Source organism: Dermacentor variabilis, chromosome 6 (assembly GCF_050947875.1).
Source record: "Dermacentor variabilis isolate Ectoservices chromosome 6, ASM5094787v1, whole genome shotgun sequence".
Lineage (NCBI taxonomy): Eukaryota > Metazoa > Arthropoda > Arachnida > Ixodida > Ixodidae > Dermacentor > Dermacentor variabilis.
The window spans coordinates 181,578,470-181,605,212 of record NC_134573.1 but is presented as its reverse complement, the minus strand read 5'-3'; the positions used below and the strand labels follow the sequence as shown (position 1 = coordinate 181,605,212).

General features: G+C 45.5%; 1 protein-coding gene across 1 annotated transcript in view; it reads right to left on the bottom strand.

Annotated features, from left to right (window-relative positions):
- Positions 1-24,202, bottom strand: part of LOC142586382 (uncharacterized) — a 286,970-nt gene extending 262,768 nt beyond the window's left edge. Inside the window, exons 1-2 of the mRNA XM_075697629.1 lie at positions 23,063-24,202; positions 21,328-22,309 (exon numbers count right to left, since the gene is read on the bottom strand). Coding sequence (XP_075553744.1) covers positions 21,328-22,309; positions 23,063-24,202 — 2,122 coding nt within the window. The remainder of the gene's footprint in view (positions 1-21,327; positions 22,310-23,062) is intronic.
- Between the last annotated feature and the right edge of the window lie 2,541 nt (positions 24,203-26,743).

Genomic DNA, 26,743 nt, shown 5'->3' with positions numbered 1-26,743 from the left:
TAGCTTTAGTATTGACCGCCCGCAATATCTTGCTTGTTCGATCAGCCTTAGCCGACGTGAGGAATATAAAACAGTTTTTGTATGTTTCATTAGCGCTGTGTAATAGTAAATTAACCTGAGTAGTATGAAAAGATAAAGAAATATGTGTTGTCATACTACAGTGGGCAATGTGTGAATAATTACTTTGCATGTTCTCCACCTTATGTGATTAGGGCAATAAATATAGCCTGTTCTTACTCTTAATAGCTAGTTGCCTTTCCAGTGGCTTAGAATTCTGCCTCATCATTCTGATTTGATTTTAATTTGATGTGTCTTTCTTTGAAACGAAAGGGTAACTTCAACAACCGCTATTCATCATCACCGTGTCACCGATCTCTATTGCCGATGCGTCGGTGCCCGCACTCCACAGTACCGCCATTGATTGTGCCAGTACCGAAGTCGCCCTGTCTGTCCTCAGCAACACTCTGTCGGCTGCCACTCCGGTGCAACTAAAGGTAATTGTAGCTGCCGATACTGGTCTGCCGCCATGTACTTTCAACGCCTCTCGCTTTGTCTTGTCCAGCTACACCCGAAGCCCCGGTAATGTTCCCACCCTCATCCGCTTTTCTTCACCAGAAACCTCTACCGCTTTCATTCGCCCTTCTCTGCGTTGCTCCTAGTGTCAGAACTGTGCTACTGTGCTAGTGCACAATTTGTTTACATATCCCGCACCTCCACCAAATACAACAATGCTCATTATTTTATTGGCGGTCGAACCAGCGTTCAGCAGTACTAGCCTAGCGCAAACTCGAGGAAGGTGGCAACACTGTGGCTTCGGTCTTCGTCTTTCTCACTTGATGGGCGAAGCGGCAGAAGCGACGCTGCGGCCCTATTTGTCACTATAATAGATAAAAAATTCCACATAAATCCAGTGTCTTTTCCGCAACATTTAATCGTTCTTTACTGTAGGCTGTGATTTAGCAGCAGTGAATATAATTCAATAAGCAGAAGTGACAATCGTAATGGCTTGGGTGCCGTTCTGCTTACAAACGTTCAAAAGTGTTAGTTGTAGATGTATTGCGCGTCAAGTTCGTGAGACGCATTTTTTCAAGCGTCCAAGAAAAAAAAAGTTTTGTCAGTAATAACACCACGTCGTACGAGCTCCACGACAATGACGATCAACCTTTCTTTGTGTTTGATCTTGTTCGGCATGTCCTCTCTGACGCCTCCACTCGTATTGCGGAAATTGTGTCCTCACAAAGAGCCGTCGCATTCTTTTTACGCGGTGTCCATTGGATTTTGCTGCTTTACACAGCAAAGAGCCGATGCTGAAGCACAAAATTCACGTAATAAGCTGGCTTGGTAAATGCTGGGATCCCTGTGTCGAGCCACACGATGGGCCTCATACAGGAGGCCAAACGTACCTACATATATTATTTCCAGACATAGTAGATATGAAATGCGTGCGAACGATACCATTGGTCGACGCAAGTATAATGACGATTGGCGCTTCAGATATTTCGGGGTTTTATGAAGTTGGCCATAAATGAGCGCTGTAATGTTTCATCCCTTCATATACATAATTCACAAAAAAAAAAGAACGAGGACTGAAAGAAGCGAGAAACTTTTTTGTGCGTGGCGTAATGAAGTTTAAATGTTCCAACAAACCCAACGTGTCCCAGCCACAGTTATGTTTGTGCACCCACGCCAAACAATCACATGGTGAGGTTTTCTTTTTCCTTTTCTTCTTTTCTTTCTTTCTTTATATTAGCGCTACCAATCTACATAGTTCACAACCACACACACTATGGCTGGTGATGCTCGTCGCATGTTTGCGCAGCCACGAGTTTCCGCTTTCTGTTATTGTTACTGCAAGCAAAGACTACACAGTGGTTTTCTGACGCCTATGTACGAGCTGGCCTCCCGCAACTACCTCACAGAACGACCTAACGCGCATCGAAATCGTTCCACTCCACGCAATGCCAGCGAATTCAAGCAGCACCACGCCGCCGGCCGCAAGCCACAAAGGAGGAAAGGCTCGCTGTGCGCAGGTTGCCATAATTTTCTTCCTCGCCTGATGAGCAGTTCTGTAGTTGGTATTTGGAAGACGCCATGGGATGTCTCAAGTGTACTTGATACGTTGCGGGTCTTGCTTGAGAGTACTTTTGTTGCGCGCAGTTAAACATTGCGATACTGACGGAAACTACTGCTCGTTGTCATGTTGACGAGAAACGAAGTCAGTGCTTGAAGCTCGTCGATGCGTTTCTACAACGCTATACATATTTAAAAGGCATAATGGGCCGCTCACAATGTTCTGCAGTGATCCATGGCTTTACACTGAAGGCTTATTAATGGGCGAATTGTTGCAATAGTGCTGTTGCTGTGTGCCCGTTCCCTTGGGCCTGCTAAGGTAGTTTTTTGTCGGTACAGTGTACATCTTTTTCATGTTTGTTTCGTACCCACGCGGTGACAGCAGCATGGCGTGTGTAACGCATACTCTCACGTTGCACGGACATCAAGAACATCTGGCCCATTCGTGACTCGGAAAGGAAATGATAACCGCACCCAGCGCGGCCGGGAAGGGGAAGGGAAGGGGTGCGGCACGTCCGGGCTTCCTTCCGTTTCTCGTTAAACGTCGCCCCTCCGCCCCTTGCCCCCCCCCCCCCCTGCCATTGGCTGCGGGATGCCCCCTCCGTGTCCGTCTCGCTCCGATAGCGGTGATAAATGGCGCTTTTATTGCGTTTGACACGCGGAGAAATGATTGCCGAAGATAAGGCGCCCCGGGAACGGTGTGCATTGCAAGTTCGCGAGGTGATGAGGAAAAGGGAAGAACAAAAGTACGCCAGGGGAGCTCTATGCCAGAATTCGACGCCCTTGGCTTCCGTCCGCCCGTTTTCCCTTTTTTCTTAAGTGCGCGTTGCACGAAACATTTTATTGCATGGTTTAAAAATTCTGCATTCAAATTTTTGCTGTGCAGTTTTTTCTCCTTTCTGCTACCAGGTCTTGCAGTTGACGAGTGACAAGCTTCTTTTTCTATTTTTTTTTTGGCTGACAACGTTATTCTCGCAAACGCAGTTGGTTGACAATTAATAACAGTAAAAATAGGCGCTCAAAGTTATTTACAGGTGTTGATACTGAACAGTAACTCTTGCTTTGCGCTCCTGCGCATGTTTTTACAGTAATGTTTTACATATCAGTTCTAAAGAAATCTGTGTGTTGCAGGTAGTTTTATGCCAGCTTTACGATACGATTACGTATACCTAAGGCGCATGTCTAGTCGCTTTCAGATCCCAATATTTTCCCGTATAGTAGAGTTATCCCCGTATTCGTACATGTGCCTTAACTTGTAGTCCATGCTAGACTTCATCGAGATGACGCCGGTGTGAACGCGCCGAAGGAAACGCAATGAGTGTTTGCGATACGTTCGCGCCAGGTGTCATGTAAATCAAATCAAGCATGGGCTTCAAGTTACTGCGCTTATCTGAATGCGGGTTTTAAAATTAGTTGTCTTGCATGCCTACAGCTACTACCTCGTTGGCAAAACTTTCACACAATTAATTGGCACTTTTCAAATACCGATAACGCTAACAAATAATTCTATTTGTAACATCACAGGGAATGCGAATCACTTGTAAACTAGTTGTGCTGTGCTCTTTCGAAAGTTTTCCTTTGGTGGTAAGGCTAAAGAAATGCCGGTCAATCGCTACTCAGCGTAAGCAGCTTCCGCCAGGCTAAATTCATGCAATTAAGACAGTTCTATAGCGACTTTAACAAACACGGACTGGAAGGAGCAAATATCGAACGATTTTGAAAGAAGACGCCTTAATCTAAAACACTTACTGCGCCACCGAGAAATCACCAGCATCCTCCACAGAAGAAGCAGAAACGAACTTGATGCGTGTTAACTATGACGGTGACTGTACATTTAAAATAACCATCCACAATACCATGCAAAGTCTTGTATTAGATGCAGTTTCTACGATGCTTTTGCAGGGTAGAGACGTTTACAACATCAAAATCTCCTCAAAAATTGTGTCAGCCGAACTAGAATTACCGTCCTTCCAAAGCACGTGTCTTTGACAAGTTCAGATTAACGTCATTGTGTCGCGAAGCCGGCGTCGTTTATGGGCGATCGCATTTTCTTCTGGTCGATTAAACTTTATGGGTCACGCAGCAGGTGTTTTACAGCGTTCCACATCATTGACCGATAAATCTCAGTGGCGCCTCGCATGGCTAACGAAGATGTCAAGGCGCCGGATTTAGTACGGACGAGGCATGCCAACAAAAATTTTGTTTTCCTAATGCTACCCACTGCGGTGACACATCGTTTCTCCGCTTAAGTAATACACCTTCTCTGATAATTTGTGTAAAGCATTTTACGAAAAGACGGATAAAAATTTTGTGAAAAGCATTTTTTTTTTCAAATTCAAATTCTTTATTTTTGCCTTGTAGAGATACAAACAGCGGAGGCGCAGAAAAAACTGTCAGAAACAGCTTGACAAAGCAGCAGCGCCTTTTCGTTGGCAGTGGCCTCACAGCAAGGCTTTTAAAACAAAGGTAATTGCAGTCTAATAACAGTTATAGAATAAGGAACAAGTACAAAATAAAACATAACAAAATTATACAATATTTAGGCAATATTCACCACAAAGGAAAGGAAAACTTACATGGTAACATGCATAGCACGCAAAGCACTGTTTGACGCACTGAAGAGATCAAAATTATTATATACATCAGCATTTAAGAGGGAAAGAAGAGTGAATTGCAGGCGTTCTCTCCTTATACCTTTATCGAGAGTGGACGCTGCAAGAGAGCTTTTGCAGTCTCGCTCGTACCATCGTGTTAAGTTATTGGTGTACACCACAGAACTCTAAGTGCCGTTTAGACAGCGTCGACCCATCACTGAAACTTAAGTTAGCAGCAAACTTTTCACGACGTGACGCAACCCTGCTTTGTCGGCTGTGGGTAGGATTACCATTCACCAACTCCTACAGCTATCGTATCGGAAGGGCAGACTCAACAATGTGCGCTAAGTGAAAGTCTGAAGAGACCATCAGTCACCTTCTGTGCCACTGTTCTCGCTTTGATAAGCAACGCCACGCTCTCCAGTGTGCTTTGAATAGACTGGATGACAGGCCATTTACAAAAGCAAAGATCTTGGGAGCCTGGCCTCACAGTTCATTAGCCCAGAAAGCAGTTCGAGCGCTTCTTCACTATCCGAAGGCAACAGACTTGAGTGCCCGACTACAGACATCCTATACCTAAGTTAGTGCATATGCAAGTGCGCTGTAGACTCATGTTTTCTCTCTCTCTCTCTTTCACTCCCCACTCCCCTCCCCACGCGTAGGGTAGCAAACTGGACTCGGTCTGGTTAACCTCCCTGCCTTTCTCTCTCTCTCTATATATATATATCTATCTATACATATATATATATATATATATATATATATATATATATATATGCGGAGAATTGGGTAGTGCCGACCCCTCTAATAAATTCCTACATATATATATAGGAATTTATATGTAGGAATTTATTGGAGGGGTCGGCACTACCCAATTCTCCGCATACCTTGTCTTGTAGGTTAATTCTCGGGTACGCAAATCAGCAAGGCAACGTATGTGATTTACGTTTCTCCGTGTTTCCAGCTTAAACCGGACACTCAAGTGGTATTTGTACAAGATGTGGATCTTCAGCACGCCACTTTGCAGAAAGAGATCTGCGCTCGGTAAGCCCCAGGGGACATTGTGAACATGATGAAGGAACTTCTTCTGCAAAGTGTAGATGCGCTGAAGACAGCTGATTGTGGCTGTGCGCCACACTAAATGACAATAGTTTAAATAGGAGTGAAAAAGAAGGGAATTATAGAGGAGTAATTTTACTAGCCTTGGAAGAACGTATCTGAGCCGACCTGCGACCGCAGTTATTTGAGCCAGTTTCGTTGTGATATGGTCCACGTGATGTTTCCGAGGCATACAGGAGGAAAAAACTAGTCCGAGACATTTAAATTGCTCAACAACATCTACACGTCGTGAATTGAGCTTAATCTCGAGGAAGGAGGGAACTGGTTTATTTTTAGGGCGGAATATGACAGCTGGTGTCTTCTTTTCATTTATTCGCATGCACTTGGATTCGGACCATTTTTGTAACTCGTTCACAGTGTTATTGCATTCCCGAACAAGAAGAGCAAAATTATTTGCAGCAATAAAGATGTTTCGGAAGATGCTTGTTTCGGAAGAGCTTGTTTGGGAGGCAGCACATTACTTCTTATTTTTTTTGTTGGCCTTTGTAGAATAAGTAGCTTAGTTTTGAAGCACGCGTCGGAATAGCGTATGGCTATCCTTGTGATTACAAATTCAAAATTTTCAAACTTCGATCCAAATAGTGTCAAAGGCTTCTTTAGTGTGTCTTTTGCTTTCAGTGGGGAGGCTGTGTTGTAATATGTAGAGAAAGAGATCATTATTCTACGAGGACCAATCAGAAAGTCTGTGTCCCGAATTTCTTCTTTTGTTTTTTAAAGCCAAATTACGGCTGTAAATGCGGAGTGAACATATCTATTCCAAGCGGTGGACCTTTATTGAACCGGCCCGGCCTTGTCTGCCGGTCGCTCCGCGGCACGGCACTGGTGTCAGTTGTTGAAGATGGTGGTTGTGCTTCACATGGTCCACGGTGGGAGAGCAACGAAGTGTGATTCCTTTTCTATTGGGGAAGGAACGAACGCCTATCGAAATCCACAGTGAAATACAGCCCACGCATGGGTAAAGGTGTCTCGCTTTGGGAAGTGGGAGGTGATGGGTTCGCAAGACAACAGACCGACGGTGCTTCCACAGTCAGCCGAACACATTCTACCACACGGGTATCTCAGACAGTGCTGCGATGGGAGAAATGTGTGAACCGGCGTGGGGGCTGTGTGGAAAAATAGTGAAATATACGTAGAACAGTACGTATATTTGTAATTACCTGTATGTACGTTATTTTGTCTGATTAAAAATAGGATCGAAGCCTTTCTTATTCAGCCTCGTAAAATGGTCTATTTTCAGACTGGCCAATGTGTGATCGTAAGACGTTGCTTATTTTATTTATTTTTTTACCCTCAGGGTTTGCACATTACAGAGGGGAAGTGCATATTACCGACCAAAATTGAAAAAAAAGCAGTTGATACAGTAAAAATATTGAGTATGAACAATCTACAAATTATTATAAAGAATGTACAGTTCACAACTAAGAAAAAGCCGAGTAATACTAAGATCTAAAAAAAATCAAACAGGCTAAAACAGCAGAACAAATTGAGTACAAATAATTAGGCATTGTTAAGCATGTTATTAAAAAAAACTCTTAAAGCGCGATGTATCCGTAATAGCAGTAGCTGCTTCTGGCAGCTGATTCCATTCGGAGGTGGTTTGAGGTAAAAATCTATGTGAATAGGTCACAGTTCTGCATCGAGGAACATCTACTTTTTGGAGGTGGTCAATTCTAGCTGATATGAAAGGAGTTCTTTTAATGCACTGTTCACGAAGATGATTGTTGTGATAGCAAATTATATGAAAAAGAGTGAGCCGGGCTATGTTACGCCGAATTGTAAGTTCCGGAAGGTTAAACAGTGACTTGATCATGAGAATACTGGCTATGCGGCCATAATTGGATGACATGAAGCGAATGAAACGATTCTGCACTCTTTCAAGTTCGTTTATCAGTGTGGTACCACCTGGATCCCAGATAGATGATGCGTATTCAAGTGACGGACGGATGTAAGCGGTGTATAGAAGCTTTTTAAGTGATGAGGGTACCATATAGAAATTTCTTCGAAAGTACCCCAAGTGAACAGTTAGCTTTGGCGATGATGTACCTTACATGATGCTTCCATGATAGATTACTACAGATATGAACACCGAAATATTTGTAAGATGAAAGAGAATCAAAAGATGTAGAAGCAAAATGATAGTGTGGACATGATAATGAGGTGGGAGATGCGCGCATTTATTTGCATATTGAAATCTTTAATTCCTTGTTCCACGTTTCACACCACGCAAGTATGTTATTTAAATCGGTCTGAAGTAAGGCAACATTTCCTTGGTTATCTATATTCTGGTAAATTACGCAGTCGTCCGCGAATAGGCAAACCTTTGATGAAAAGTTACAGGGTAGGTCATTCATGAAAATTAAGAAAAGTAAGGGTCCCAATACAGACTGCTGGGGAATACCCGATAGCACTGGTTGGACTGGAGAATCAACAGTATTAGCAGAAACAAGCTGAGTACGGTTAGAAAGGAAAGCTCGAATCCAGTTAAGCATATTAGGATCTAGATTTAATTGGCCAAGCTTAAGAAGTAGTAAATTATGATTCTTTAGTGTAATCTAAAAAAATACAATCTATTGAAAATCCAGAATCGAGCAAATGATGCAGGTCATTAGTAAAGATCAGAAGCTGTGTTTCGCAAGAAAAAACATTGTGGAAGCCATGTTGGGAGGGTGTAAAGGACTGGTTCGACTAAAGCAAATTAACAAGGTGAGTGATTATAATGTGTTCAAAAACATTGCATGGAACAGATGTGAGTGAAATTGGACGAAAATTTGATGAATTGTGTGTTACCCCAGACTTGTGAACTGGAACAACCTTTCCTATCAGCCAGTCTTCCGGAAGGTCAGAATGCTGCAGGGACTGGGAAAGAATGCGTACGAAAGTGACAGAACAGTATTCAACAGCGTTTTTCGGGAATTTCGTACTCATGCTGTAAACGCCACATAATGATGAATTTTTAAGTTTCTTAATGACGCCGCGAATACTCTCAGAAGTAATATAAATGGCGTCCTTGGGCAAGTAATGAGGTAATGTCAAGGTGTTTTGTTCATTGGTGCGTACTGGGTGAGAAAACGCTTTTATAAATGTGTCATTTAGGACAGAAGCGCATTGTATGTCAAGTACGAGATGTCCTTCCGTCATTTGCAAATTTATTGCGCTGCGTTCCGTGCACTGCAGAGTTGTCTAGAATTACGAGTATTTCTTGGCATAGCTGGAAGAGTGCGATTAAAGAAGAAAAACTTAGCTTGTTTCTTTTCAGATAAGTCATGGTTGCATATATTTACGCTGACCAACGTTTATCAGACCGAGATTTGAGAGCAGCGCGATAGAGCCTTTTCTATGGTTTGACAGGCGCTTTATGTATCTGTTGTACCACGGAGTGCTCGTATTCGAAAAAACTCTCTTGATAGGAATGTATTTAAAGTTTAGTTCTGAAATATCTTTTTTGAATAAGTGCGAGTTGCTTTGCACAGATCGTTCAAGGTAATCAAACAAGAACATAACTAAAAAGGAGCACAATTCATTGCTAATCGCGAATTGTTTTAAGATGTTTACGGGTGCGTGAGAATGGCAGTGAAATCTATGCTTGAATAATTTCATGATCACTGATACCGAGCGTATTAGACACATAATATACCATTTCCGGCGATGATCTCAAAACAAGGTCAAGAATTGAGGATGTATTATTTGTAACGCGTGTACGAAACTGAGTCAGCTGTTTCAAACCAAAATCAGAACAGGTGATACGGAAATGGTCCACTTCAGCCGAGTTAGGCGACGAATATGAGTATGAATTTGACCATACAATGTTAGGAAATTTAAAATCACCTAACAGAATGACCGGCACTCTGGAAACATGATGTTCACGTGAGTAAGGGAACCATGAAGGTCTGCACAAAAATTTGGACGCCCAGGAGGCGGGCGACAGCATACACCAGTGACATTTTTTAATATAACCAAGTTGAGGAAACACCATGTTGCCTCCAACTAGACTTTATAACAGCGTAGCTTTCAGTTTCTATGTTTATAGCAAGAAGAACACCCCCACCACATCGATTGGGCCTATCACCGCGAAATATTTTGTATTTTTTTCACAGCAAAGTAGTTCTCCGTTTAGTATTTTATCAGACAGCCAATTTTCGGTCAACACGACAATATCAGTGATATAATCGTTAATCATTGGTCACACTTCATCATTTTTAGATAAAAGATTGCGAACGCAAGTAGAGACCACGATCAGGTTACTGTTGTTAGGGGAAGCGCCGCCACCGCTGGCTTTCTCCTGGCTTCCCGAGGAAGCAAATGCGCGACAAGAACGAAGATGCCGCAGAGAGGAGTTAGCGCCATTAGTTGCGAGCCTGGATGGTCCTATTTCATATAATCATCAGCACTGCAGTCATAGCCGTAGCATTTTTCATTAGGGAATAATTTGTTATGCCACAGTTTGAAAGGGCAGTTAAGTGCTTTGGTATAATTGGTTAGTTTTTCTATAACACGACGAGTGTTGGCTGAAAAATTCTCCCGCATGACTACCTTCCTTACTTTGAGCGTGTGACGCTTCGAAAAAACCGTTTCTTTTGTTTTGTAGGCGGGAAACCTTACTCAAATTGGTGAAATTTTGTTAGTGGATAATTTCCCAATTCTATGCGCGCGCGCAACGTTAACGCCAGATAAGGTTAGTTCGAGAGAATGGCGGATTAAACTTAAAACATTTTTTTCTGTTTGCTGTGCCGTTTCTTAAGCGTTATCAGCGATTACAAAAAAGTACTAGATTGTCCCTCCGAGGGCGATCTCCTGCTTTGTCAAGACGCGCGCATAGCCTGAGCGCATCGCTTTGCACTTGCTCAGTTAGTTGACGCGTTGTTGTTAGTTCACACTGTACATTATCCAGACTAGATGTCTGCTTTTCGAGAGCTTTTAGGCGCGTAACTATGGTAGAAATATATTTAATAAGCGATTGTTGCTGGACTCCAGCACTATGATAACACTTGACATCGTGATCTATGCGGCTTCAATGCGAATGGAGCTTTCATGCATGTCTTTCATCAATTTGTGCATCTGAGTAAGCTGACCATTCTTGCGACCCGGATTATGTTCAACATCACCGCATATTAACAGCAACAACTCACACAAATGCACTAGTGAGGCTTCTGGGCATCGAAACACCACGATACAATGGTTATCAGACCGAAAGATCAGATAGGGTAGTTTGTTGAAATAATTAACCTGCAGAACGTAGGAGGGAATGAATGAGTACATGCTTCGGCCAATGCTTTCATGCCCACTGCCTTAAGCATGCGTACAACATGGTTTTAATGGACCCGTTAGTGTCGCTGTCGTCATGGTCGATGCAGATTTGACTGCGGCGCTTTGAAATCCGTTTCTTTCGATAAGCCAACAATGACGAAATAAACCACAGGTCATCGGTGGCGGGGTTGTGTCGATGTAGGTGCGGTTCCCAGTCGCAGGCATGGCGTCGCAAGAATTCATGCTAAGCTACAACAAGGTACGTACTGGCGTTGGCTGTATTCAAGGACTGCATGATAAACTGCAAAACGTTAGGAACCAGGACTGAGTATATGCTGCGGCCGATGCCTCCATGCCCACTCACTTAGGTGATGCTTGCGGATCGCGAAAAGGCCAACATATACTTGACGTTTTGGTAAAGGTGTCGCCTATGTCTGGGACGATGTGGTTTGAGTAGCATGGAGTAATCGGCGTAGATATCGAGCGTAATAGCTGAAAAATTTTTCCAGCTTTTGAACAACATGTTTCAGTGCCATATTTCATCATGTTGGCTACAGCACTAATTGGGGAGATCCTCAATATTAGTGAGAGGAACAAAAATACTACGCATTCCTCAGAGTCAGAATATAGGACGGAACAAATACATGGCCATTACTAATTCGTTTTTGAATATAGTTTAGTTCAGAAGTAAGGAAGACAGGGGGAAATTGTCGTTTGTTTACGCACACTCACATTCCGTGAAAGTGCCGTCTCCTGTGATCAGGTCCTGTCTTAGACATTATCTGCTCTGACGGAGTCGTGTGTGCAGTACGTCTGTACATTAACATCATGTCAGCCGCGTTCGAGCTTTCTTTTTCATTGGAGCACTTTTTTGGTCCCAGCGTGACCTTTGCAAGAAGTGGAGTTAGTTGGACTGGTCAGTAAAGTTGTACGATGACGGAAAAACAGTTCGAAGACGTGGACCAACAAAAAAAAAAAAAGAAAATGGACGCGATAAGTGCTTGGTACGTCCACTCCATTTCTAAGTTCTTCTCTCGCTTCGCGCTTTTACTTCCTTTCATCAAGACCTTTCCACTGGTTGTTTCGAGTAGAAGCGCCATGCAGTTTGCGGCTCTTGTCCGAAGTTCTCAGAGGCTTGAAATACCTATATATTTTATTATAGCAGTGATCGAAGTGAATATTCTACGATTGTGCGCCGGTAGTACACGCTAACCTGACTCAGAAATGGACAAAAAATACGTTATAAGATCAATCTCTCTGTAAGAAACGAGATCACCGTAGAAGTGAAGGGTCCCACACGCTACGAGACGCGTGGAGCAAAGGTACTGAGGGATCGAGGAGACGAATAAAAATACGCAGCAGAAAGCTTGAGAGCTGCCACCGAATGGCTGGTTGACAGACCTCTCAGCCCGATATTTTATTCAAGTTCCGCTCGGCGTACTTCAGCGTCGCCTGCATCCATCCTTCTCGGGAGCACCGAGAAACGTGAGTGGCTCGGGGCCAAAACAGTCTGAGGTCGAAGTCTCTCTCACCGAAGGATAGGAAAAAAGACACATAAGCATGCGTGTGAGGAAGGGTGCGAAGCAGAAAGGGTGTCTTCTTGCAGCCTTGGGAGGAGGTGAAATAAGGACGGCATCACGGTTTTGTCTCACTAAATACGTGCAACGTTGTGGTAGCTACACGAAGCATGCTTAAGGGAAGAATGATGGGACAGTGATGTGGGGGTTTGTGCCAATTCACACACAAATGTTTTCCCATGTTTTGATGGCAACTTTACAAATAATGATTGCTCTTCACAGCGCTTCGCTGCCGTTTCGCGCGTCTTGCGATGTTGTTCGCTCACTATTTTTACCAGCAGTCGAAGTCCCCGGCACTGTTGTGCAGAGAACGAAGGCGGTGCCTTTGCGGACACTCGCTTTCATGGTTGGCTGATGTGAGCCCCAGCTTCTGTAAATCTGCACCGTTCTAGTGACGCAGGGTGCAGGAGAGGGACATGGAAGGTAACCCCTGTAGCGAAATGGTTTGAGGCAGGCTGGACCTCGGGTGACCTGAGGAGATGGATGCCGCGGCTGGCGTGTCGCTGGCCACTTGGTTTGAAATGGATACGCAGTGACAGTGAAATATGAACGGCCCCACGTCGCTTGGCCCGAGGTCTTTATTTGTTTCTTCTTCGGACGGTGGTTCTCCCGTGGCGGACCGATTGCCTCTTTTGCTTTTTCTAGATACCAGCGAGATCCCGGGTTGACCCTCAGAGCGAAGCGTTAGAGCAGCGCAAGAAATTGTCGCATCGGTCGATCACTTCTTACTTGGGCCTCTTTATTTCGCTTGTTGCTTTCAATAGGTGGGCAGATAGATTCGAGCTTTTATAAATCATTGAGAACATTTGTTTTATTTTATCTGATTATCTTCGCCAGAGAAACCGATCGGCTCATTCCTTGAAAAGACATTGTCCCTTTTATTTGTGCAGTTGTATAATAGAAGCTGCAGGGATGGGTTCAAGTGGAATTTTTCGATAGTCACTGAGTCCTGGAGATTTGGCGGTAGCATGTGTAATTAATTAAGTAATTAAGTAATTTAATTTAGTAATTAAGTAATTAAGTGATTTTTTATACTTTTCCTCGTTTTGCGAAAGATATATGGGAAGGTACTAGAAATACGCCATGAAGAGCGCATTACGGTGTTTCAATACGTTCATATGAATAAAGATTCCAGGTGTATTTTCCTTTACTCTTCTTCTTTTTTGTATTTCGGCATAATATATGCAATTAACTTGACTTCTTCTGCCATTGTTCTCACATAAAACTTTTTTTAATTTGTAGCATTGTGGCATTAGACTCGTCTTTCTTTATTTTTCTTCCTACTCAATTACACTCATAAATATTTGCTTCTATGTCTTTATGAAATCAAAAAGAAAATAGTATCCTTAGAAGTACGTGTCATGGAACACACACATTGCAAAGAGAAAAGCCTATGGACCCAGAAACAATTTTGTTGTGCTGCTTTCGCCTGTAATATAGGTTGCTTTGTGCGGTAGATGAAGAGGTGCGTAGGTCGGCATTTATTATAGTCATATTTCAAAGTTGATTTATTAGCTCGAACCAATTTTTGCCTCTTGTGAATAGCAATATTGTGTATGCACGAGCCCGTGGGTGTATGTGCTGCTTGTTCTGATCACTGTGTATACCGTAGCTATCACCCAGCACTTGTAGTAGGAGAGCAGGTGATCAGGCAGACCAACATCTCTAGCTTCAATAAACTTCTCTCTTTCTCTCTCTCTCTTCTCTTACAGCGAGTTTGCGGTAGGGGAAATGATGAAATCCTATAACCAAGGCTATCCAAATAACCAAATTAAAGTCCCGGAACTAAGAAAGGTAGATTCGTTGTCTGATCTGCACGGTGCCCTACGCCACTATGCAATACGCCTGGCGGTCCGTCACGCCACTGTCGTGGCCGTCGTCTTCATGATATTGCAGCCATTCTGTCGTCGCGCTGTCTTCGTCGTCTTGCTTCTGCTGTCATGCCATTTTCTTGCCGTTGTCATCAGGCATAAGCTACTATCCCACATGCAGCGTGTGTGTGACGGACATGTTCCTTCATCCAGTGATTTTTGTACAACCACAAAGGAGGCCAGATAGCCAGCTTCCTGCGAAGTTCTTCACTATACATTGATTTCCACAGCGTCTGGACATGCATATTTTTCTATTGTTTTTCTTATGACGTAATATTGTCGAAAAGGAAAGAGGGTTCAATAAGTTCGTGGCAGGCGAGAACTGTGTTGCCGCCCAGAATTATTTTTGCAATTGCATCCCACTAAGGCATCGCGAGTCGAGAAGATGGCTTGAAATTCGTTGAAGAGCTTTGGCCAGAGACACTGCAGCTACAGGCGTCCATTTGCGGCGGCCAGTCGCCAAACTAGCGATCTTATCACCAATTGATATAGTGGTTGCCGTAGCAACTTTGTAAAGCTGGCTTTGTTGCAGAAGCTAAAATTCTACGAAAGAGCACGCTTTACCGGAGTAAAATAATATCGCAGGTTTCTACATTGCCAACATCACCGATAATCAAACACCGAGTATTCGACAAAAATTGCTCATTAGAGATCTTATACAAATTTAAGGGTTTTAAACCGTCTTTTTTTGTAAATACTTAGGAATTCTGAATGACCATGGCAAGCGGTTGATAAGTGGGAGATCGGGATAGAGCCGAGCACATAGAAAACATTGAAGATACAAGTGATCTAAGATTTATCATATTCGGCAAACACTTTATTTAGGTGAATGAACATATATCTTACTTATGCCATAGCTGAATTTAAACAGAGCATAGTCATTTATGATATGGGCTTTCTCCGCTCTGTGATGTCCCGTTTCGGATTCAATGGACCGAATGAAGCAGAAAGGGGACTTCGATTTATTCTATTTCTACCGGGACTCAATGTTTTAAAATAATCATGCATTTTCGCTTTGTTTATGCAGATATTGTTGAATGAACGTTGCAAGAACATTTCAACGCCTGCTTCTTCCAATACAGTGAACGCGGCACGCACTAGGTGCCTGGTGCATACGGCAGCGAATTCGCGGGAGGTGGCATATCATGAACTAAAACTTTTTGTGTCCAGCTCCTTCGACTAAAGGGTGAACCTTTTCCTTTAGTGATTTCTTGCCACTTGAAAGTTACATGTTGCGAAAGCTGTAGAGCGCGCAAGCAAGTGGCGCCGTCATTCGCGTGGCTCCCGCGCGGAATATGTGCTGCTGACAAGTTGTGGCCAGACTCGGCTCCCTGTCCCTCTACGTAGAACCGGTAAGCAGCGTGCTTGATTCCTTAGGTGTACCCAGAAACAGCTCTCAGCCTTTCTTCAGTCCAGAATGCGTTCACTACGACACAAGCAAGCTCCGCTGGATCACAGAGACAGCGGCATCACCAACATCAGAGTCTCTAAATTTAAGGAGCTTCGACACCCGGTCATCGTTCAGCGCGTGAGCAAGCGGTGTTACGCTTTGGTAATATTTAGAGCAATCGTGGTCCCAACAAGGCCTAAGAGGCAACTAGGAGCGCTGATGCTCCCCATGGTGAACGGCATGAAGAAACTCTGAAGTACTTACGTAACTTGAAACAGTAAACAGATACTCTAACTAAAGCGCCAGAAGATTTGCTGTAGCCCAGCAGTCCCTAGAAGAAAAACATTGGCACCATGAATGAGCGTCTAGTAAAGGTTGAGGCCAGTACCGCTGATATTGTCATCCAAGAGGAAGGCCTACAGACATTTTAGAAATCAGTCAATGACGTTGTTCAACTTAGTGACAATTTTTGTGCACATGTAAACGACATTGAGGATAGAATCCGACGTGATAACCTTGTTTTTCATGGCATCGTGAACTGGAATGAATCATAGTGCGAAACGTAATAGAAAATAGTAGCCCTGTAAAAGCAACGCATTAACCCCAACTTGATACACACAATGATTGAGCGTGTGCATAGGCTTGGCGGTCCTTATTGTGAAAACAAATGCCGGCGTGTTATTGTGAAATGCAGTAGCTTTAAAAACGAAAGAAATCGTTCTTTCTCCGCGTTGAAATATGAAAAGCAATAATGCATCAGTTGTCGAAGATTTCTCGCCAGCTACGCGGTGCGCTCGAAAAAAAATAAAGAAACCTAATCGAGTAGGTAAACACTCTACCACAGTCGGCGAAATTTCAGGTTCGTCATATTCAGCTCGTGGTGAACAACATAACATATGTGAATGACCATCTAGGTGACTGTGTGCGTGAACTTACAGGCACAATGGTCCAGCGTGCCACTAGTAATCGTCCTAACTGCGTTGACAACGCTAGCGTACCAGCAGCTAACACACGATCGGCAAAAGCAGCAGTGTCATCTGCGCAATCCGGCCTTCATAGCCAGGCTTAACCCGCCTGTTGCTACAGCCCACCCCCACCACCACAGCGCAGAGCTCTAGCAAATAACAATCACAGTCGGTCACTTTCATTGTCTACGCTCCTTTCTTTCTTTATCTCTACTGTGTTATCACTTCACCTCCCCCTCCCCTCTCTCCCCAGCGTAGGGTAGGAAACCGGATCTTCCCCTCGGGTTAACCTCCCGGCCTTTCCCCTTTCCTCTGTCTCTCTCTAGCAAATAACAATTACAAAGGGGTAGTGGGGCAGTTTCGCGCTCCTTTTCATAATTGTGTCTGTGTCGGCGATCTTTGTGAACGCTAGAAGTGTTTTGAATAGAAAAGATAAACTAAACTCTCTTGTAGCCTCTACTAATGCAGATTTGGTACTTTGAAACTAGGCATAATGCTAAGGTTCGGGAAGCTGAAATTGATCACACCTGGTAAATACAACACATACCGCGTTGACAGGGAAGGCAGAAGAGGCGTCGGAGCACTGGTTGCAGTTTCACAGGGTAGTAAGTTGGTCTGAGAAGTGGCTAACCTCCCTGTCATTGGGTCTATTCATTCACAAAACATTCGTTCCTTTCTTCTCAATGTTGATTCCAATTCAGAAATTGTGTGGGTGTGCACTTCTTTTATATGCCCAAGAGTTATACTTGGGACGCGCTATCGGCATCGATATTGTGAGCCCTCCTTTGGTGACAATCTGCATGACGTTTTCAACTCTGCTGCTTGTGATAACTGTCCGTACTTATCATTTTACTGGTGATTTCAACTTTACAGAAATTATCCGGTCGGGTCCATCCGCAGGTCTTCGGTCTTCTTCCTTTCAAGCTCAGGCTTTTCTCGATTTCTGCACATGCTTTTACGTTACTCAGGTTCTAAACGTTCCAAATAGGTGCACGAAGGAGTTTTCAAATACGCATGTTTTATTCTTGACAATGCATCCAGAGCCGGTGTGCTGTATTACATGCTTCACCAAGCTTAAACGATTGTACGTTGCTACACATTGATCTTCTTATTTCTAATTGACGTAAAAACCATTAAGCCAAACCAACGCGAGCATATTATATTGCGGACTTTGACACTGGCAATCTGGCGCAACGCACCTATCTGAAACATTCTTGATTGGGTTTGAGTACTGAAGCGTAGAAGAAAACTGGGAACCTATTTGCACTAAAATAGACGAATTTATTTAATAACAATTATGTCGCGATCTCACATATTTGGACCGATCCCAAGTCACCTTGATATGCTAAGAACTAAAAGCGCCTCTCAAACAGAAAGAAACATTTTTCATCTTGATAAGCAGCAAGTAATCAAAAATTACTAACATGCCTATTTATCAGCTGAAAACAAATATTTAACAACAATAAAGGACAAAAGACATAGCTTTCTGCAGCCAAACTTCTAAAAAACTACACACCAGTCTAAAAAAAACCCTTGAACATCATTAACGCCAATTAAAAGAAATTTTTCGAACTAGAATTTTTCAGCAGTCACTGGATTATGTGGTTTTGCCGGAGTAGGGGAAAATTGGGAAAGTGGTTTCTTTAGCTAAATCAGGTAACAAACGTGGCCTTTCTAATTACTGGCCAATCTCCGCGACAAGCACTCCTTGTAAACTAATGGAGCACGATCCTTTACATGCTTCTTTATAAATTATCAGACACAAAATCCTTTTTCTCTACTTCATAGCACGGTTACCGGCATTCATCTTCAAGTGAGACACAGTTGCTTTGCTTTACACATTCCTTACAGCCGATACTCGACAAAAATTCTCTGGTCGACTGAATTTTTTTACTGAATTACTTACCTAGGTGGAGAGAGAGCGTAAAGTTTTATTTCGAATCAACAAGATTTGAGTCCGGCGTCTTTTTAGTGCGTCTGGGCACTCGCCGCGGACGCGGTTCCGAGACCTTGTCTCGAAGCGGCTTCCTCGGCTCGCTAGACGGCCCAGAGTTGTGCTGTCAGGTCAGAGCTGAGCAGTGCGGTCATCCAGCGTGACTAGAGGCTGGCGGTGGAAGAGACGGAAGGGTCAGCACTGCCCGACTTGTTTGTTAGGTCCGACACTCCCATAACATGTGATTTAGTGTGGCAACCTCGCCACACGATGTGTACCTGTTTGTAGTGTACATGTCTGGATACATGGCGTGCATGAGTCTAGGGTTTCTGTAAGAGTCTGTTTGTAATTGTCTGAAGTGTACTGCTTGCGTCCTGTCTAACCTAGCGTGAGGGAATGGGTATATGCGTCTTTGTAATTGGTAGTGTGCCGTGATGTCGTGAAAACTGGTCATACGATCCTCCCATGCCCAGACGTTTGCAGTACCCCGCGGGGGATCTTCCTCCGATGCTGCTCGGTGAGTCAGGCCTCGAGCAACGCCGTGAGCCGCTTCGTTGGGGGTGCTCATTCCAGTGTGTGCCGGGATCCATAGCAAATGCCTTCGGTTATCAACGTCGGCCTCTCCCTAGTGTATGGGATGTCGCTGGAGTATCTGATACGCCTCTTGCGAAATGCGCCCATTTGCAAAATTGCGAATTGCCGTTTGCGAGTCGCAGATCACGTATGTAGCTTTGGTTTGTGTGAGGGCCAGTGCTATGGCCGCTTCCTCTGCCGCTTCGGCATGTGCCGAGTTCACGGTGACGCTCGTGAGGTGGTTGCCTCGGTGGCTAGTAACTGCCGCCACGAAACTTTTCCTGTCTCGATAGCGGGCTGCGTCGGTGAAGACCGCCTCCTTGTCGTTAGAGTAACTTTTGTTCATGTGTTTTGCCCTGGATTTACGCCTCCCCGTGTGGTGTTGGGGGTGCATGTTGCGAGGCAATGGGGGTACGTATAGTTGCTCGCGTATGGGTCTTGGAATGTCTGCTTTGACGCCGTGTTGCGAGTGGTATGTGATGCTGAGATTTTCAAGTACGTGTCTGCCCGGGCGGGTCTTGGATAGGCGTTCAAGTTGGGACACTTGTTGCGCCTCCACGAGTTCTTCGACCGTATTGTGCAGGCCTAGTTCTAAGAGCTTGGTGGTGCTAACTCCAGGCGCAAGTCCCAACGCACATTTGTACGCCTTGCGTATGAGCGCGTTGAGCTTGCTTTTTTTGCGCAACGTCTAGTTGTGAAACGCTGCCGTGTACCTTATCGGAGAAATGACGAAAGCTTGTATGAGTCGGATGACGCTGCCTTCGCGCATGCCCGCGTGTTTGTTGGTGATGCGTCGAATGAGCTGCATCGTGCTGGTGGCCTTTGCCGTTATCTTGCGAAGTACTTCGCCATTGCCACCCTTATGCTCTATCATCATTTCTAGTACCCGGATTTTCTCTACTATCGGGATGGGTAGGCCATTTGATGCCGTTAATTGGATCTTTTGCTTTTCCAGGGGGGTGTAGCATTTAGGTGGGCGCCCCTTTCTGACTGGTCTATATAGCAGCAGTTCGGATTTTTCGGCCGAGCAGGCGAGTCCCGTGCCCACGAGGTAGTTTTCTACGCATTGGATGGCCTGTTGTAGACGTTGCTCGATCGCTCCGTCGCTGCCCGTTGTCGTCCAGATCGTAATATCATCCGCGTATAGCGTGTGATGCAGTCCTTCGATTTGAAACAATCGGTCGGGCAACCCCAGCAGGACGAGGTTCGAGAGCATTGGCGAGATCACCGAGCCCTGCGGGGTGCCCGAGCTGCCGATGTTGATTTGCTCTGGCTGTAGTTGCCCCACTCGCATGCGAGCGTTTCTTCCCGTGAGGAAGTCTCGGACGTAGTTGTACGTGCGCAGGCCGAGATTTAGCTTGTCTATTTGTCGCAATATGGCATCGTGGCGAACGTTATCGAAGGCCCTCTTCAGGTCCAGCCCGAGGATGGCTCTCGTCGAACGCCCCGGATTGTCTATGATTTGGTGTTTTAGTTGCAGAAAGGCGTCTTGAGCGGAGAGATGTCTTCTGAACCCAATCACGGTGTGTGGAAATAATTCGTTGTCCTCGAGGTAATCCGTGAGTCTATTGAGAAACGCGTGCTCCATTAACTTGCCCACGCAGGACGTGAAGGAGATGGGGCGCAGGTTCTCCAGCTGTAATTTCTTGCCGGGTTTCGGTATCAGTGTGATATTTGCTTCTTTCCATTGCCGGGGTAGCTTGCCATGCGCCCAACACTCGTTAATGTATTTTTTTTCTCGATCGACCCGTAATCGAGATTGCGTAGTGCCCTATTGGGTATTCGATCGGGGCCAGGGGCCGACTTGGTGTTCAGCTTTACGAGGGCCACCTGGATTTCGGCAACGGAGAATTCCTCGTCTAGGGTGGCGTTGCTTTCTCCTGAGTAGTCTGGATATATTTGCGGTGGCGTTTGGGATATGTAAAGGCGTTCCGCATCCCGTAGGAATTGTTCTTCCGTTCCCCCGTAAGCGTGTATGATTTTGTATATGCCTTGCATGTGTGTGGTCTTGGTGTTGGCGGGATCGATCAGGTACCGCAGTATCTGCCACGTGCAACGCGTGGTGAGTTGACCATCCATCTCCGCGCATTTCTCTTCCCATTCTTGATGTTGCAGGTTAAGCGCGTGCTTTTCTATTTTTTTGTTGAGCTGTGCTATCCGTTTACGCAGTCTCCTGTTGTGTCTCTGTTGTTTCCATCGGTGCTGCAGGTGAGTTTTGGCTTCCCACATGTGCAGCAACCGGGAGTCTATTGTCTCGAGCCCAGCTGTCGACGGGATCGTTTGCGTCATGCGCTCGATATCCCACCGCAGTTGGTCGGTCCATTGTTCTATATCTTCGATGTCTTCCATCTGTTGCTCATCACGATGTTTGCGTAGCCGATTCCAGTTGGTGATCTTCATTTGACGACCTGCATTGTGTTCCTGCGGACCGCCTTCTGCTTCTATGGAAATAATGTAGTGATCGCTCCCAAAGTCTTGCATGGTGTTTGTCCAAGTGACTTTGCGTGTGTTGCACGTGAAAGTAAGGTCCGGTGTCGTGTCAGTGCTTACGCTGTTGCCCTGCCTTGTTGGTGCCGCGGGGTCGGTGACCAGCTCGAGTCCGGCGTATTGTGCCGTTGCCCATAGATGGGTGCCTTTAGGGTGATCGTGCTTGTAACCCCACGCCGTGTGCGCCGCGTTAAACTCCCCCCCAATGAACAGCTGTTGCCCCTTGGCGATGTCGATTGCCCGTTTGAAGAGGACATGGAAGCGGTGCTGGCGGCATCTGGGACTGCTGTAGACGTTGAGTACGAAGATGCTGTTGCGAGTCTTGCGTGGTGGAATTAATTCTACGAGAACGTTTTCGATGCCTCTGATTTTGGTGGCGTGCTTGATAGCTGTGTGCGCTCGCTTGACCAGTGTGGTGACGTTTGGTTTCTCAGCCTTGCCTGTTATAGACTGGTACCCCGCGAGTTTGGCGGGACCATTCGTTTCCTGGAGTATGATGACGTCTGGGCGTTCGGGGATCGTTTACAGGTATTGTTGTAAGTGCGCTCGTTTGTTTTGGTAACTTCTGCAGTTCCACTGCCATATCGTGTGTTTTTGTTTCGATGAGTGTCGGGCCATGTTTATGTCTTCTGACATGTGTTGCGCCGCTTCCCTATGCGACGGTACGATCATGCTGTTTGCGGCTTCTAATCTCGACAGTCTGAGGTGAACACTCTCCAGGTACCGCTGGATGGTACGCCTGATGGACGCGATGATCGTTTACTCGAGATTGCTTAAGCGAGCCTCGAGTGCATCTATTCGCGCGTCGCGTATCGCTGCGCGCGTGCGCTTGGGTCGTGTTGCCTCTGTAAGGGTGGGAGTGGGTCTTCGTTTGGTATCGGGGAACTCGACCTCGTCGTCCTCTATGACTTCCTCTTCTGTTCCCTGCGTGGCCTGAGTGGTCTGTGAGGGAGTGGGTCTGCGTTTAGTGTCGGGGTATACGACTTCGTCGTCCTCTATGGGTTGTTCTTGAGTTTCATGCATGGCCTCTGTATCGGTACCGCTCTTCACGGCATGCTGGAGTTGTTGTATGAGGTCGTCTTTTGCGCGAATCTGTTTCTGCATGTGTTCTATTTGCTTCTGCAGCGCTTGTATCGCCTGTGTTAATTTAGTTACCTCCGTCTCTGTTTTAGCGGGTACTTTGTCGCCAGTCTTCGCGGTTGGTGCTCGTTTTCCCGTGGCCGCATCTGCCCAGCTCACCTTCTCGGTGGTTTCAGTGTCTCTTGTTGAGGTCCTTCTGGGGGTGCGGCTGCGAGACCGGCGTTGCTGCTGCTGCCGTGGGTTTGGGGTGCGGCTCCGGGACCGGGAGCGGCCTCGGCTGCGGGTCCTGGATCTCGAGCTCGGCTTGCCGGCGGGGCTGGTGGCTTTGGCGGCCGCCTCCGCTTCCTCGGCGGCCCTGTGTCGTTCCCATTGCCTCTTTGTCACGACGTAGGGGGTCCTGTACCTTGCGCGGCAGTTGCGATCCGCCGTCATGTGTGTTCCCCCGCACAGCTTGCAACGTGGGGAGCACTGGTAGTCGAGGCCTGGGTTGAGGGCGTCACAACCACGGCACACTTTGTCCTGAGGATTGGGGCACACGTCCATGCGGTGACCGAGTCTCCCGCAGCCGTGACACATGTCGATTTGCTTGCGATACAGGGCGCAGCGAAGGAGGGCGCCGCCGTAGCTGACGTAGGAGGGCACTCGCGGTCCTTGAAAGGCCACTATGACCGTCTTGGTATTACTGAGCCGTTTGGCTGCCAGGGCGTGGGGGTTGCGGGCGTGAACGATGTTGGTGTGAATGGACTTGGCGTCCTCCTCCAACGGTATTCCCCTGATGATTCCCTTCACCGTGTAGTCGGGGGCCGTCTCATAGGCACTGACCTCGTGGCGGCGATCACCGATGGTGATGGCTTCTAATTGTCTGTACTTAGCGGCGTGAGTAGCGTGAGGTGTACTCACGACTATGATGTTTTGGCGGTTGTTGGTGCACACCGTGTCCTCCCCTGCCTCTGGCCCCGGTACGTTGGCCGCCCGGTAAATGGCCGATGCGAGGAGCATGGTTCCAGTGGCGGCAACGTCGAGGCCTCCTCCTGGTCGTATCACGACCTTGAAATCACTTCGTGGGAGTAGTGGCATTTTACTGTTCCTGATGACTTGCTGCTTGACGTTACGCTGTCTTTGACGCGAACGCCGTCGATCGCCGTTCGCTCCCTCGCCGGTGCGGGAGTGGGTTCCGTTCTGGGTGTTGCTTTGCGCGGCCTCGCGGTTGAATTGGGTATTGTATTGAATGGTGCACCAACCGTTGCCTTGGAGAAACTCTTCAGGGGAGATGTCCTCCCCGTTCACTTGAACTTCCATCACTGCTCCGGCGAAGCGAGCTCCGGCGAGGGTTAGCGTGGAGCTGGTCAAAAGCCTCTGTGATTGGGAAGGAAGTCGTTTCCCACCTTGAATATGGTGCCAGTAGAATCTTGGTGACTTCCTGCATACGCTGTTGTTACATTCATGAGGTGAATGAGCGATAATCACAGCGAAATTCTTGGAAAACGGAGCCGACGTGAAATGCGTTCGCTCCCTTCGGCGACTTCTTCTTCATCCCCTACCTAGGTGGAAGACTTTCCTAATAATCGCTATCAATACGTTACTCTTAATGGATATGACTCGACTTTAACTAGAGGGCAGTCAGGTAGGCCGCCAGGCTCAGTTCAGAGTGCCCTACTATTCTTCACATATATTAATGGTTTGTCCAATCACATTTCTTCACGTATTCATTTATGTGCTGATCACTGCGTTATTTAGCGCGACGTTTCCAACAATGATGAGACACTGCTCAGTAGGCCATAGATATAATGGCTTAGCGCAAACAAGGAAGGACGGAAGAGAGCAAGGGGAGCGCTAACTTTCGTCTGTTTACTCTATATTGTATAACAACCAAGAGTGCAATGAAGAGACCAATCAAAAGGACGACAGTGAAGCGCCCAGCCTTATGCGTCAATGCTACGGAAACCCACACGGTAACAGGTATAAAGTAATGCACCAGAAAGCTTCAATATTCGCACACATTATTCTCAGCGACCTTACGCACCTACTGCTGAAGTAACGCCACTTAATAGCGACCATACCACCGCATCGGTGACTCAACTGACGGCAGTCCTATCGACTTTTCGGGAAGCAAACAACCTACCAGAAGTGAAAGCCTTGTTGACTCTGAAAGCACTATTGTGGCAACAATCCAGGCCGAAACTGCGGCAAGCACTACACCAATAACCGCTACAGAAAATTTCTCCATATTTCAGTGGAATGCCATCAGTCTTCAAATGAAATGTGCTGACTTTCATAAACTGCTTATACAATAAAACTTTCCAATACTTCGCATTCAAGGGGCGGGAATCAGTGACAATTTTCGCCTCTCGAATTATGTGATATAAGAGACGCCACGTCAAGGTGCTGTTAGCGGAGTGCTCCTAGGCGTCAGAAAGGGCTTACCATCATATTAACTTCAGTCCAGTGATTGAGACTTCCCAGAATTCATCAGATGTAAAGTATCCTTTGGTAAGCTGTGCATAACAGTCATTAATCTATATCTATAACTCTGAAACCGTATTTTAGAGAAGCGCTAGTGAATATCTTCAAAATAGCTCATTCTAATGTATATATATGTCGAGGCTTCTATGCACACAACATTATCTGGGTCAGTACAGTGTTACAGTGTTACAGTCCAAGTGTCAATAGCATTCCTACGTGGGAATGCTATTGACACTTGGACTGTAACAACATCCTACATCCTTCTCAACATGAACTCCGTAAAGGTTTATGCACAGTCACCTAGGTTATAGAACTCGTGGACTCTCGAGCAATAAACAGCCGTTAACAAAACTGATATGGTATACCTGGATTTCGCAAAAGCCTTGGATAAGGTATCCCACCCAAAGTTGGTGCAAAAATTAACGCTATTTTCGGAGACTCCAAAACAACAAACAGGTTTTCTTCTTACCGCACCTCTCGCGAAGAGTTCGTGCATCTTGGAGGTTTTGAATTGACTTTTTCCCTAGTGGTCTCAAGTGTGCCTCAAGAGAGCGTTTTGGGCCCCCTTTTGCTCCTGATTTTCATAAATTATCTACGAAAACCTACCACAGCTCCAGTAAGATTGTTCGCGGATGATTGTGTCGTATGCAACACAATTAAATACCCAAGTAACCAAGAGAAGCCACGCACTAATTTACAAGGAATAGAAGAACGGTGCTCCGCGTGGCAAATGGTGCTAAATCTGGAAAAGTCAGCAATTATGTCCGTCACTCGAAAGAAATAAGTAATAAAATACCCTACTTTAATGCAGGTAAGCAAGTTAATAGAGTGTAACAGCTGAGGTACCTCGGTTTAAGAGGAAGCTTTATCTCTGGTGCTCGTGCTAAATACATGTAAAAGGAGAATTTGTTTTCCTCGGCAACCACTGCACCAAATTTGACGAGGTTTGTTGCACTTAAAAGAAAAAATTAAAATCTAGTGACTGTTTGTTTTGAATGTTTGAGTTAAGTAGTCAATTTTTATTAAATATTGGCAAACATTGAAAATTTTCAAAACACGAAACTATCAAGTTTACAAACCTGTAACTCAACAACGAAAAGTGATAATACAATTCTCTTAATTGCATCAGATAGTACATCTACAGCGGACAAGATTGATATGTTACTCATGAATATAAGAAATTTTAATAATATGGAAATACAGCTTTTGCAGAACCCTTGTACCCATCGTAAAAAGTCACTCCCTTGATGTCTTTATTGACCGCTTCCAATCATTCATACATCATACCGCACCTAGACAATAGCACAAATCCCTGCGTACGTAAGCTTGTGTAATCTGTATTCTTGTTCGTTAATTTCGCTGTTTTTGTTGTCCATC